This window comes from Periplaneta americana, chromosome 16 (assembly GCF_040183065.1).
Source record: "Periplaneta americana isolate PAMFEO1 chromosome 16, P.americana_PAMFEO1_priV1, whole genome shotgun sequence".
NCBI lineage: Eukaryota > Metazoa > Arthropoda > Insecta > Blattodea > Blattidae > Periplaneta > Periplaneta americana.
In genome coordinates this window covers 1,271,059-1,287,093 of record NC_091132.1, presented here as the reverse complement: position 1 = coordinate 1,287,093, position 16,035 = coordinate 1,271,059, and the positions used below count along the sequence as shown (strand labels likewise).

At 37.5% G+C, this 16,035-nt stretch overlaps 1 protein-coding gene across 3 annotated transcripts in view; it reads left to right on the top strand.

The window, feature by feature from the left end:
• Positions 1 to 203: 203 nt before the first annotated feature.
• The window catches only part of LOC138691078 (transcription factor hamlet-like), a 648,649-nt gene continuing 632,817 nt past the window's right edge, over positions 204 to 16,035 (top strand). For all 3 annotated transcript variants that reach the window (XM_069812773.1, XM_069812771.1, XM_069812770.1), the window contains exon 1: positions 204 to 367. In XM_069812773.1, coding sequence (XP_069668874.1) covers positions 331 to 367 — 37 coding nt within the window. In that variant the 5' untranslated portion in view covers positions 204 to 330. The remainder of the gene's footprint in view (positions 368 to 16,035) is intronic.

Below are 16,035 nucleotides of genomic sequence, written 5' to 3'. Positions count from 1 at the left end.
GGCCGCTGTCAGTGATGCCACAGGCGGGGGCGGGGGCGGCAGGGAATTTTTTCCCTCTCTCTCTGCCATTCCTTTTCTATTAGGAGAAGAAAACGTCTCAGAAGAAAATCCCGGGGATTTCTGTCTCGCTCGCCGTGTCTCTTCTTTTTAACATCGCGGCGCTGGTGTCCGCGGCTCGGGGCGAGGCAGGCAGTGTCGGCGGGTCCCCCACTTGCGGCGGTGCGAACCAAGTGTCAAAAAGTTTAGTTCTGTAATTGTTGCTCGTGTCTTGATGGGCGTGTTGGTGACAGTGCTGCTCCACGACCACCTGACGACGCCTGTCCGCGGAAAATGAGGTCCAAGCCGGTGGCGCGTCGCCTAGCGCAAGGTAAGCAAGCAGGCCTAGGCCTGCGTTAACCGCGGAGTGGAGAAGATGCAAGAACCCGCCTTGAACAGTTAATGGAATTCCTAGGTCTGCGTGTTGCAGTCTCGAGTGCCGTCATTCAATGTTTCTGGAGTCTTTTTGCGTTTAAATTTTAGTACACCCTATTGTCATATTAACGTCACTTTTTACCCTTGAAGACCAGTGACGTCGCCAAGATCAGAGCAAGGGGGGTGCGGATGGGGTGCGAGCTATAAAAATGTGGTACATAAAAAATCCAAAATGTTCTTTCATGTACTTGCGCGCATACTACACATCTGTTTATTATTATTATTATTATTATTATTATTATTATTATTATTATTATTATTATTGCTCATCACATCCATATGTACACAACCTACATATGTTTGTTTTTATTCTTCAAAATAATTTATGCCTAGTATTTTGTTAATAAATTGCCCTTTGGGGTGCGGAAAGGGGTGCTCCGATTTTTATGGGGTGCTTGCGCACCCTTTCGCACCCCCCTAGCGACGTCCCTGTTGAAGACAGTTTTCTTATTTTTGTGAATTAGCTACTGTGACTCGCTCTCTCGAGTTATGACACGTGGTGTTAAAATTAATAATAAGCTTAAGGTATAATAATAGGCTAATAATAATAGTCTAATAATAGTAATAATAATAATAATAATTTTGATAATTTATGAATGTTAGATTACATAGGTAATTGGTTCCCTTGTCGAAGTTTCAGAGCTAGCCTATGTGTTACCTTTATCTTTGCCTATGTCTACCCAATGATGTCTGCATATCTTAGTTTTTCCTGGGATGGGTGTGGCTTATTGATCTCGTATTTGTTCTTAATTTATTATGTTTTTTATTGGGTTATTTTACGAAGCTGTATCAACATCTAGGTTATTTAGCGTCTGAATGAAATGAAGGTGATAATGCCGGTGAAACGAGTCCGGGGTCCAACATCGAAAGTTACCCAGCATTTGCTAGTATTGGGTTGAGGGAAAACCCCGGAAGAAACCTCAACCAGCTAACTTGTCCCGACCGGAAATCGAACCCGGGCCACCTGTTTCGCGGCCAGACGCGCTGACCGTTACTCCACAGGTGTGGACCAATTTATTATGTGATCTAATAAAGCGTCTCCTAATGTCTTGAGAAATCTTATCTCTGATGTCTTAGTCTTGTTTCCGCTGTTGGGATGTCATCGTGTGCTTTAAGTCTTGTGGTTAGCATGGTGTTTCTTTAAAGATTTTGTGAAAAGTTTTTAATTCCTGCCCGTATTTTATACATTTTCACTTTCATCCCAACTCACATCGTAGATAATAACTTGATTTCTGCGTAATTCAGCTTCCCTGGCACTCGAATCGAACTTCTCCTGCCACATTTCAGTGTTTATTTTCGTCCGTCGCGGCTTGCTTTGACGTCATGCTCAGTCCATTGTTGGAAGGCCTCCGCTCTGTGGTGTAGCCGCAACTCGTCTTTCTCTTCGGTCATGTATTGCGGTTCGTCTATTGTTGTCGGCAAGTAGATAATTTTATAAAGAGGTCGGCATACTTTGGTGACGTTCAAAAAACGTCTGTTTTCGCAGTCAGAAATCAGAGTCAGACGTGGTCGGTACAGCGGACAACTGCCAGCTATGGAACGCACGGTTCAAGGTAGGATAACATACTGCAGTAGTCGCAGAACATCCTCCTGTAATATCAGCGCAGTGCCATGTGTGTGGATGCACTTGCCGCGGTATGAAATTCAGGATTATCTGTTGTAGTTAGCAGCGAGCTCAGAATATGTGCGTCATATACGTGTGCAACATCCGACGATATGATCACATATCACCGTCCTTCGCAAGTCTTTCGTGGCTCCGACTTAAAGAACGCGGAACTTTACACTCTTTGTCTTTACTCTATAGAATTCTACACACCCCAACACCAAATTACCTTTCGTCTCGTTTCTCTTATCTATACTCTAACCACGACGTAAATACCAGATCACTTATCTGTGGCACGCTAGGTATACCTCTTCATAGAACATCTCATTATTCATCATCTTTTACAGTATCCACCTCGCAACAATGGAATTCCTTGTCACAAAGTATTAGGGGCTGCAAGACAATAAACACTTTTAAAAACAGCTTAAAAGATAACTTTATTAGCATTTCACTCCAATCATACTGATTTAAACTATCACTGACTACATTGTTACTTCTTTCTTTAGACATCATCCTGATAGTGCTGTTTTTTCAAAATTGTCTCATAATAATCTCTTTCTATTATCTAATATTATTTGAAATATATTAACATTCTATGTATTTTAGCTTAATTCTGCTACACAGTTTATTTCAGTGTTTAATTAATAGTTCATAGTATTTTGTTGTTTAATTCGTAAATAACTCTTGTATTCATGTAACTCTCATCTAAATCAAATTGTTGAATTCTTAGTAAGTTCATGATATGTATATATACGGCCTTAACTCTGCCAGCTAAAATAAATCATTATTATTATTATTATGCTAGGCCTGCACTGGAGGCAGATAAAGTTGAAGATCCCAGGCAGGCCTTCGTAATAGCCCAACATATGAGCAGAATGCTAAATATTCGCGCTATTATGAATTTTTAAACATGAAAGATGCTTTAATTTGTAAGCCCGTTAATCCAGATTTAGAAACTTAAAATTGTAGAAGACACGCGAGTAGAGAATTACGGTTTGAAGTCAGGTCTGCCGTAGGGCCTATCTGTAGCCTTCATGGAATGTCTTCATCCCCAACACTTATATTTTTATTCTTGTGTCCACATGTCATCATGTATGTATGTATGCATGTATGTATCTATGTATGTATATTTATTCACACTGCAATGGGTATATAGGCCTACCCGGTGGCAGTGGTAACTAATTACACTCAATAATGACAATAATAATAAATTATTAATTAAAATACAATTAATAATAATACTAATAATTAATTCTAAGAATAAATAATAATAATAATAATAATAATAATAATAATAATAATAATAACAGGGAATATCCTGAATTAAATGAAGCACGATCACTTAAAATAACATTTAAAATAAATCTAATATCTTAAACGTAAATTCGAACTAAAACCCACGAGTATGATATGTTCATATCTGCACAAGTACCTTTCAACACTACACTCATTTCGCTGTCAACTCACTCACTGCACTGGAACTACGACACATTTCACTGATTCTATCCTGATTTCACTAACACTTCAAAAACATTATTTATGTAAACAATAGTAATACAAGGTAACATAAAATTTAACACGTGAAAAGCAAATACCATACGTTTTCCAAAACAATAGTTGTGTTGAACTTTCTCATTCTTCATTTCTCTCCCCCCCCCCCATTAGGCCTACCATTAATGGTAAAAGCATTGTGTTGTGAGTCATTATTTTGAGCACGGTTGCCATTAGCTGTGTAAAGTGGGCTTAATCTGTATATTGCAACCAGTTTCATTATTATAATAGTTACCTGGGCCTACTTATTTACAACTCATCACTACATTTTGTAGGTACTATTTTCCGGTGTGCCTAACCAGAAGCGAACATAATTACATAAAAGATGAGAGTTTCAGGGTTCGAACTCTATGCCTCAGAGTTCATTTTTAACCTGTAAGATTAGCGAAGACTGGAGCTACACGGACTTAAAACATTGGTGCAACACGACAAATTTACTCATTATACCCTACCACAAGACATCTTTATATTCTTCATCTTATACAGTTTCAGTTGCTAGAAATTGGAACTCGCTTCCGAGTGATGTAAGGGGTTGTTGGACAATAACTTCATTTAGGTCAAAATTACATAAATTCTTACTTAAATTAATTGCTGATTAATATTTATTACACATAATGAAACTAAGATTTGTCCATTCTTATTATTATCATTAATTTCTCTAAATAGATTTACAAAACCTCTAATGGCAATTACATTAATATTCTCATTATAGAAATATATTTTAGATTTATATACATATATTTTTTTTTCTCCCTGTAACATAGTTCTAGTAAGCTTATATTAAACTAATTTTCATCATTTTACTAGCTATCTCAAATCTCAAATTAATTATAATTGATTGAATTAAATTAGCTCATAAATTAAGTTACTACTTTACCTTATAGGTTTATCTAAATTTAAATAAATATGTAGTCTACTAGTCGTTAAAACTTAACTGAAGAATATTACTGGAGAACCTTTTAAGTGTAGTGTAAATATTCGTAATTTAAATATGCATTGTATTGATTAAGGCTGGTTAAGTGGAAGAGAAAGCCTTATGGCCTTAACTCTGCCAGCGAAAATAAAACATTATTATTATTATTATTATTATTATTATTATTATTATTATTATTATTATTATTACCGACTTCATATTCCAATGCTGTGTGATGTATTAAGATAGTGATAGTACATATTAATTAGAGTAGCTTATTGTTGTTATTGCATCAGTGAATCATGTCACATGGTCGTTTCATCAATCTGTCTATGCAGTAGACTTAGACTCTGCTATAGGCCTAACAGTTCAAGCATTACTTGTCTCAAATGGCGTCACTAAATCTCACTCTTGTTGGAAATCTGAGGAATTTCATGAAAGTGCAGACCAATACAAGGATCCTTCCGTTGCTACTCCACAGCCAGAGCAGCCTGTAACAGGCTAGTTTTTATAGTATTAAACAATGCAGGCTAACTTGCCGTGGCAGGACAGGCACCTGCGGCAAGTGTTCTTTTGATCAATGTTGTATGTGTGGCAGTGTGCTGGTGTGAATCATGCGGAAGGGGGGAGAAAAAGTTGAAGGGTAAGAGCCAGTTCTTCGGTAACGGGGGGAACAATTGCACAGTGCCATGCCCCCTAGTGTTTCTGCTTTGTTTTTGCGTTGCACATAGTGGACTTAAAGTTATTTGAGGATTTGTGTTGAGCGACTCCGATGACCTCCGTGTACAGACTTCAGACTGGCTATTCATGGCTTTGCTTGGGGTGCAAGTTGTACTCATTTCACCTGGTAATGATGCACGTGCTTTGTAGTAACAATTGATGTTTGAAACGCAGTGGGTTTTGTAAAATTAGCAACGTACAATGGCGATGAACATGGAGTCGAAATCAAAACGAAGGATTTTCTTCTGTTTCTTTCAGTGTGTGTTAAAAGTGTAGATTGCAGTTCGCAACGAAAGAAAAGTAGGCCCAGGCCTATTTGTATACTGTCCTTATTTCTACCGCCTTACGAACAGAGAGGCCATCACTGAATACCACACGGTGTGCAAAAAACTACCTACGACAATATTTCGGGTCTCGCTTTTTACGAATTTATGATAAGTTCTAATTCATATGCGCAGAAGGTACCGACTCTGAGATTCTGTGTTCGAGTTGATAAAAATGTAGAGGGCTGAAAAAATTGTCATTGACATAGGACCTCCTACTATTTTTTGAGCATTAAATTAGGAGCTTATATAAATTTTGTAAATCAGTTAGACCTATAACACATTCGGTTGTAGAGTTTGTTATAAAGTTATGTACTATTATTAGTCTATTATTATTACTACTATTACTACTACTACTACTACTACTACTACTACTACTACTACTACTACTACTACTGTCCATTTTAATTACATGGCACGTGAGATAGTAGGCCTATGTTTAATCTCTGTACTATAATAACTCTTGCTATCTTACCTTTTAGGAAGCCTACTAGATCATTCACAAACCAAGTAATTATAAAATCGAACTATGAAAGCAACAAACATGGCTGGCTTAGTATTTCTGGCATAGTTAAAAAAAAAGACACTGTCTAAAATTTGTTAATATAACTTAGGCCTATTATTTTTAAATAAAATGAAAACTGCTTTTTCAATGTCGAAATCCAGGTGATATTTACAAATGAAATTCAGACTAAGCTCACTACAGCAAATTTACTTTAGACTAATAGTAATATGCGTTACAAGAGCGGTATGTTGATGTTTTCATGTTCGAGGAAAAGTTTGAAAAAGCGAAACGTAGTTGAGCTTTTTTAATTTCCAAGAATCGAAAGAAAACATACCGCTCGTGTATCGTACATTATTTTGTACGAAGATCGTTCATTACAAACCTGAAAGAGGAATTTCTAATTAGTTGCAATGAAATCTCCATCTTGGTTTCTGTTCAATGACGGCAAATTTGCAAAACAAAAATATCTATCTTCAACATTGTTGCTTTAAAATGTTTTCTGTGTTTACTATACTCCAGCAGGCCGTGATATACGTCTGTCTTTTTTTCCCCCCAGTCTCTGGAATCTTATTGATTTTTTCACGGCTTCCTTAATGTTACTTGCATCACGAATGCAGTAACTTTAGTGGAGTTTTAGAGTTTACTTAATTTTTGCAAATATTTAAAAGCAATAATTAACAGTGCAATTTAGGTGAAATTGCAGTGGTAAGTTTCCAATTTATAATTATTACTATATTGAACTTCTCTAAAAATAATATGTTAAAAGCCTAAAGCAGTAAAATCAATATGTCACTTAAGCAGTAAGAAGAGGGAAATTGTTATGTGTGTTAGGTTGGGAATACTGAATGTGGAATTTTATACTTTCCGCGGATTGGTTTTGTGCGGAAACCAAGCAAATGCGCACGATCTAGCACAAAATATGTTTCGGTTATTTGCAGGACTTATCTAGACAGACACCTCCTCCCACAACATACAGCAAGTTTTGTATAATTTTTTAAGCGCAAAAGAAAAAGTTGGGGGTTTCCACCTCCCGTTCCGTTAAAGAAGATAAGTTGTCAGTCAGAGAGGCGCTCCTGACAGGCTCAAATTAACTTATGTGTGACTGAAGGCGGATTCGATAATTTTTAATTCAGTTGCTTGAAGTTAAACTGCTGACAAAAGCTTTCTAGTCACGATGCGCCTGGGTTCTTCGGGAATGGGATTTATTTCTTTCTCCGAATTCTCTTGGTAATATCGTGGACTTGAATTCCGTCCTGGCCGGTCTCGCTGAGTTGTGAACAGCTTGGTCGCCGTGTTGTCGTTGTGAAGTGCCGTCTGCCGCGCAGTGACGGACCCTGCCGCGCCTCACAGCTCAGGCGCTTATCGGCTCTGTTGATTCCGGCAGAAAACAAATAAATTAAATATGCATCTCTTTCGATTATAGATAAAACCGAAATAGTGGTTTTTCTGACACTAAAAGTTTCTTGTATTCTAAACAAGGATGAGATCGGCATAGGCTATTATAGAAGTTAGAGGGAGGATGTAGGGGGGTAACCTACTAATCAGTTTGTTTACTATTTGACAGACATTCTCACCATTCTCATGTTTCTCTATTATTATTATTATTATTATTATTATTATTATTATTATTATTATTATTATTATTATAGAACAAATATCGTGGAGCAACAGTAACAAATATAAATGACACTTGGGAGGAAATTAAACGCAGAATAAATATGGGAAATGCCTGTTATTATTCGGCTGAGAAGCTTTTATCATCCAGTCTGCTGTCAAAAAATATGAAAGTTAGAATTTATAAAACAGTTATATTACCGGTTGTTCTGTATGGTTGTGAAACTTGGTCTCTCACTTTGAGAGAGGAACATAGGTTAAGGGTGTTTGAGAATAAGGTGCTTAGGAAAATATTTGGGGCTAAGAGGGATGAAGTTACAGGAGAATGGAGAAAGTTACACAACACAGAACTGCACGCATTGTATTCTTCACCTGACATAATTAGGAACATTAAATCCAGACGTTTGAGATGGGCAGGGCATGTAGCACGTATGGGCGAATCCAGAAATGCATATTGAGTGTTAGTTGGGAGGCCGGAGGGAAAAAGACCTTTAGGGAGGCCGAGACGTAGATGGGAAGATAATATTAAAATGGATTTGAGGGAGGTGGGATATGATGATAGAGACTGGATTAATCTTGCTCAGGATAGGGACCAATGGCGGGCTTATGTGAGGGCGGCAATGAACCTCCTTAAAAGCCAGTAAGTAAGTAAGACAGTGTAGAAACAAAGTTTAGTTTATATTTTGGGGATGCTAATACGTGATACAAGCAAAGAGAAAAAAGTAACTAATTTTATAAACTTAACAGTAGGCTATATTTCACTGACAACTTATTTCACGAAATAGCCACAGGTTTAACACCGAAATCACCCATTTATTAAAAAAATATGGTTCCTGGGTATAAGCACATATTTGTAAACATTTAAGCTAGACATAAGCTTACATAGCTGTTATTGTGTAAACCTGATAGGTATATTTTATGTGTCTCTTTTGATTGCAGCTAAAATAAAACACAAGCGAATGAGGAATAATTTTACTTTATAATGCCCACTTAGTCTGTCATCACTTGATGACACAAGCAAGACGTACGCCTAGGGTGCAAGACTGTTATTGAGCTGTGTTATTGTTTAGCAGAGTTAAGATAGAAACATCAACACACAAATTTCAGCGCGAGGGGACAGACTGCTAGTAATAGATGCCCGTATGAACTTGGGACTCATGGTTACTAAGTAGCAAGGAGACAGTTGAAGAGTATGATCTCTCAGTCCATTTTACAATTTTTATGATTCGTACATGTATATGATTAAGTGTGAGGCTTGTATCATTATAGTTTGTTTCTTTTCTTCCAAAACAACGCCAATCCCTGTCTAAAAGTTTGTGTTATTGTACATGTTACTTGAAAACTCGCTCAGTCCGTAGACCGGTGATATCTAAACTAACCCAGTACTTTCATAAAAATACAGGGACATCATTTTATTTTTACTTCAATTTTTATTGTACCTGAGTTTTTGAATGTACTTCACTCCCACCCCTTCTACTAATGAAGTTCCAACTCCACACAGAGCCAAGACCGCAGATAGTAAGCAGTACTGAGTTACTGAGTATAGTACGTTCCAGAAATATGTTCGCGTTTTCCAGTGACGAAAGAGCTTTCAATATTGAATCATATTTTCGCACAGGTACTGTCCGTTTGCCTACGTCGCATCCCGATTTCCCCCACCTGCTTCTGCTCGCCCCTCTGTAAAAGCTGGGCTGTCTTAGCTCTTTTCTGAAAACATTAATTTCTCTTAGGAATTGGGCGTTTACATAATATTATACAGCTGTTTAATTTAACTTAAATAAAAGGGCCTCGTTAAGTAATTAACTGTCACGTGATTTCCTCCCTTTCTACAATCATGCGGCATAACATCTTGGACGGACAGTAGATAGCATGTCTGAGTAATTTTATATTTTCGGGTCGGGCAGAAGTGAAGATTGAATTAACAGTACGTAGATTGGTATAGAATTATTTCAACATGAGTTACTAGTACGAAGGACGAAACTGGCAATTGGAATTAGATGCAATAGTCTATAGTGCGATAATATGCACAAAAGAACTGAAGCCTGTATCGAAATGAACGGCCACCATTTTCAAAATTGTGTTTAAATATTCATATTATGATTATTTTTCAATTTAACTTCTTTCTCTATATTGTACGCTAATGTGCTGTAGACAGTATACACTGCATAATGAATACGTTCGCATGGATAACTCACTTCGTGAGTAAAAACACTTATTCTTAATACAGTACTGTACTTTGATTAAAGAAAAACCTAATGAAAATTATCAAACTCAAAATCGCGATATTTCCTAGTTTACGTAAATGGATGAACTACTTTTCTTCCTTCCTATACCTAGTAGAGTGATTTGTGTTTTACGCCAGTATCATCGAACTCCAGTCTTGGAGGGGGGAGCAAGCGGTGTTTCCGGTTCTCTAAAGGTATAGACAGGTTAATATTAAAAATGTTAGTAAAAATAAAATGATGTCCCTGTAGATTTAATGTGTTTTGGGACCACAGTCTTCAACAATTGCAGCGTACAGATGAAGCAAAATGAGTAAAATTAAAATGGCTATAGCATAGGCCTGCAAAAAATGTGCGTAGGATCTACATATTTTAAAATAGACAAGGAGACTTAAATTTTCAGCAGCGAGATAATAGTAATGAGTTTGTAGCCGGCACAATGATACAGCCTGTGTTTTAGTTCTGATATCTATGAGCTGCTGTCACTTTTCTTAATGTATCGTTTTGTTATTAATGAAGCGATTTATCACTTTGGAATATTTCAGGACAATTGCTACAGTAATTTCTGAGAGAAATGTAGCTACTTGAGTTATGAAAAAATGTGACTTTTGCATATGACTCACATTGCAGCGCCCTAAGTAGGCCTAAGCATCCATTTAAACACCAAAAAAGGTCTTTTAAAATAGCGGATGAATATAGAAAAACATTTGAAAGCCTAGGCCTAATTTTAAGTTTGAAGTCGAATGCAAAGCGCGTTTACCGACGCCTGGAAAGGGGCTAGCGTCTTTATTTAAAAGAAGATCTCGCTGTTTAACTTTGGTGTTGTGGCCTGTGTTTTTCAAAGCAGTATCGCAGGCCTATGCTTGTCTGTGTCAACTAGTCTGTGTAAAAATATTTATTACAATTGGTTTACGAAAGGTTCCAGCTTCGATTTGGTGAAGTAGGCCTACAGTAGGCTAAAACAATGAACGTGTTGATTTATCTGATCAGTGTGGGTGCAAATTAGCGTGGGTCGTGAGGTGGCATCAGTGTATTGCCGTCGGGGGCAGGGCATGATTGCGCCCCACGGTCAGGTAAGATGCAGCAGATAAGAAAGGGTCCCTTTTTTGTGGGCATAGTTGCTCCCCGTTCGCATCAGGTAGAGAAAAGGTCATGGCATGGTTGCGCCCCGATGAAATAGGTAGAGAAAAAGACACTACGGGAACTCGAGCCTCGTAATCAACCAACCTTATTGATTTCTTATTCGATTTAATATTCATTATCGATACCGTTAAAATGAACACCATGAAGTTGGCAGTACTTTATTAGCTGACATATTCAAATGAGTGAGTCGTTGGAATATGGGGCCTTAGCAGTGTTGACATTTTATTAGTGATTTTCACACCGTCTGTGGCGTATAGTGAAGTTAATTTAAAATGAATGTTAAGTTTAGTGAAAAGGGTAAAGAGTTAATAATTCACAACGGTTCTAAGTTTCGATTTTCGAAACCCTGTACCGTAGGGTTAAGTTATCGGTGTACAAACAAAAAATGCAGTTCATATATTGTGTGTGATCGATAAAAAAAGTGTTAGTTTAAATAGCAAAATTGATCATATGCTACTTGATTTCAATGCAGCTACCACTATAATATTTTTAAGTAATTTATTTTTTTTTATGACAATCACTTTCGTGTCTACTATGCCTGTCGGGGCGCAACTATGCCATGTCCATTCTGCTACCTGACTTCTTCGGGGCGCAACTATGCCATGTCCATTCTGCTACCTGATTTCTTCGGGGCGCAACTATGCCATGTCCATTCTGCTACCTGACTTCTTCGGGGCGCAACTATGCCATGTCCCATCTGCTACCTGACTTCTTCGGGGCGCAACTATGCCATGCCTAGGCCTCCCAATTGACCGCGGGGCGCAACTATGTAATGTTTTATACGTTGCTTCCTCATTGTAAATTGCAATATTCTTGATTTGGGCTTTACGAGGATTTTGGACCAGTAGAGCACACATTTGCTGGTAGTGCGACTCGACCCGCTGCCATGCACAAGACTGACTATGCAGTCAGAAGTCCACAGTCCACGGCGGGTAATTTCCTTGTATCTTACTCTTGAAATGAATTTGAACAGATGACGTCAGGAATGCCAAGTTAAAGAGCTAACTCATTTCGTATGTGAAAATGTTAATTCATTAATTGCAGAATTTGTACTCAGTGGTGTTGCTATTAGTCTACCGATCCGAGATTCGCGGGTTGAAACTCTGATGAGGGAGTGGCTTTCTCCGGCAGGGAGTAGCCTATAGCTGATCGGTAAATGCAGGACTGAAGATTACGCCTATATTAGTACAAGCTTGTGAAGATGCGCATTGTTACGACACTTAGTACCTATTTATAAATATGATATCTAACACTTCATCATTGTATAGAAATGTATATTGTTTATTATTATTATTATTATTATTATTATTATTATTATTATTATTATTATTACTATTATTTCTAATGGCGGGCACTTTACGTCATTCACTCATTGACCCACATGAAGCTAGTCATGTAAATCAGTTTACCAGGATAGTCGATGCCTAGGCTGTGCCATAGGAGGCTGGTCTACGCTACACCCGCGGTGAGATGATATGAAGATGGGGATACCACTGGGGAATCCCTGTGTTACCCAGACATGGGCTTGTCCAGCACAAGTTAGAAATCTGAGGTACACCAGGGATCGAACCAGGGTCTAGCGGTCTAGTCACTAGACCTCTGTGGTAACTTTATTATTACTACTACTACTGTTACTACTACTACTATTTCTACTACTACTAGTGCTACTACTATTACTATTACTGATACTACTATTACTACTACTACTATTACTACTACTACTATTACTACCACTACTACTACTATTACTACTACTACTATTACTACTACTACTACTACTACTACTATTACTACTACTACTATTACTACTACTACTACTACTACTACTATTACTACTACTACTATTACTACTACTACTATTACTACTACTACTACTACTATTACTATTACTACTACTACTACTACTACTACTGTTACTACTACTACTATTACTACCACTACTACTACTATTACTACTACTACTATTACTACTACTACTACTACTATTACTACTACTACTATTACTACTACTACTATTACTACCACTACTACTACTATTACTACTACTACTATTACTACTACTACTACTACTACTATTACTACTACTACTATTACTACTACTACTATTACTACTACTACTATTACTACTACTACTACTATTACTACTACTACTATTACTACTACTACTATTACTACTACTACTACTACTACTATTATTACTACTACTACTACTATTACTACTACTATTACTACTACTACTACTATTACTACTACTACTACTACTACTACTATTACTACTACTATTACTACTACTACTACTACTACTATTACTACTACTACTATTACTACTACTATTACTACTACTACTATTACTACTACTATTACTACTACTATTACTACTACTACTATTACTACTACTACTACTACTACTACTACTACTACTACTACTACTACTACTACTATTACTACTACTACTATTACTACTACTACTATTACTACTACTACTATTGCTGCTACTACTACTACTATTGCTACTACTACTACTATTGCTACTACTACTAATATTACTACTACTACTATTGCTACTACTACTACATTACTACTACTACTACTATTACTACTACTTGGCCTACTATTACTACTACTATTACTACTACTACTATTACTATTACTACTACTACTATTACTACTACTTGGCCTACTATTACTACTACTAACACTACATATTACTCTTTTTAATATTTATATAGTATTTGAAAGAGTAAAATTACCAAATTTGTTATTTTTATAAGCCACGCGGCAGAAAGAAAAATTAAAAAATAAGTAGGCAGACAGTTAATCTCAAAAGGAAATAAATAATTATTATGTAGTTCGCTCGGGTGAGTCTGTGTGAATTGGAAATGAGGACGAGGATGTGGTGGTGAATATTTTATGAGTTAGGTATTTTGGTTCGTAATGGACATTAAATGGAACACTCTGTAAATAATCGCCGGCGTTCAGTGTCGATCGATCTAGATCTGTGAGGCACATTAGGCTGCGTGTCAGCTGACCGACCGACCGAGCGGGTGAGGATTTTTGTGAGTTGTAGCTAATTTGTTTAACGCTGAACATGATGAGAAAAGAAGAGGTGAACGAGCAGACCCTGAAGACACTTCTCTCTGTCTAAATGATTACGGCGGAGAGGTGACAATATGATTTTAACATTCTGCTACAAAATTCTAGCTGGCCGTGAAACGAATTTCTCCGTTAGGATCTTTGCCTATTGCTGTACTGCCATATGTGAGATCTAAATTACATCAAGGATGAAAGTCCTATAAGAAGGAAGACACCTCCTCATTGTAACGTAACGATCATGCCTTTGTGCGTATCCTTGTCTTATTCTTCTTCCCTTTTGCCTCACGGCGTCGGGTCTGCCTCGATCCATCTCCTCCATTCCTCTCTATCCGTCGTTTTTTTATTTGGTTATTTTACGACGCTGTATCAACATCTCAAGTTATTTAGCGTGTGAATGAAATGAAGGTGATAATGCCGGTGAAATGAATCCGGGGTCCAGCACCGAAAATTACCCAGCATTTGCTCGTATTGGGTTGAGGGAAAACCTCAGAAAAAACCTCAACCAGGTAACTTTCCCCGACCGGGATTCGAACCCGGGCCACCTGGTTTCGCGGCCAGATGCGCTGACCGTTACTCCACAGGTGTGGACACTATCCGTCGTCATTCTTCTCATTTCTCCAATTCCCTTCCCTCTTTTCCTTGCCATCATCTCAATATTATCCTTGGTCTTCCCTTCCGTCATTGCCTCCATTATTTGCTTCGGTTTTCTTTCTTCTCCCATTCGCACCATGTGTAGCTTATACTTGTCGCAGTTGTTTAATTAACAACAGTTGGACACGGTTGAACTCCTGTGACAGGTTGTCCACGCGACGTCAACTTGTTTGTGTAACGACATCGTGGTGTTTAATTGCTGAAATTCGGGACGGTGTGGAGCTGATCGAAATACCTGAAAGAAATTAATTCTTGAAAAGGCAGGCTTCTGTGGAATTAGAGGGAAATATGACTGATGTCTTAATTGCATGGCGAAATAAGTCAGTATATTTCATTAGTCGCAACATCTGATTTGATTGTATTTGCATAATGCTGCTTTGTTCTACACGGATTCTCTGTTGTGCCCTTCATTATACGGCACGCAATTTTTTGGAACAATAAAAAAGAACCGCACAGTGGCAGCTGGAATTCCGAGACTGATCCGGCCGCTGATGCGCAGGCGCGTGGAGGCTGTTCGCAGTGGCTTGCGACAAGAGTCTGTATTAAAGTTTGTAAACGAAAATCCTTTTGTATTTGTAGCGCAAATATTTTCTCCAGTATTTTTAACCAGCTTAACGCCAGGTACTTGACTGTTTGCCATTCACCCATATGGAGTCAGTTATAATAATGATAATAATAATAATAATAATAATAATAATAATAATAATAATAATAATAATAATAATAATAAAATGTAAAGCGCACAATGGGCAAAAGTCCATATGACTCTAGTCTAGAAGGTTGTTGAGATATCCACGGAGTGTCACACTGTTCACTGCACAGAACACATATGAAGGGTACACGGGAAAAACGAACAATGTCACATTTCCATTAAGGTTGAGATAATGATCTATTTCAGTGTATTACTGCTAAATTTATTGGTGTTTCTACTTGAAATGAAGGAAATGATAAGTGTATCCGTAGTTTTAATTCTCCTTTACCACTTTTGGTAAAAATAACACTAAAGTTTGTAGTAATGCAGTGAATTAGATAACGACATCATCCTTAAAGGCATTGTGACATTGTTCGTTTTTCTCGTGTACCCAGCGAATAGGGATTATAAAGAATGGACACTGAGCGAATTTTCCTGTGTTTCGTTTCTCTGTGCGCCAGCGGCTAGTTCCACTTTCAAGCGCTAGAGGTTAGTGTAATCGAGCATACGCTAAGATAATAATTGAGAATAGAGT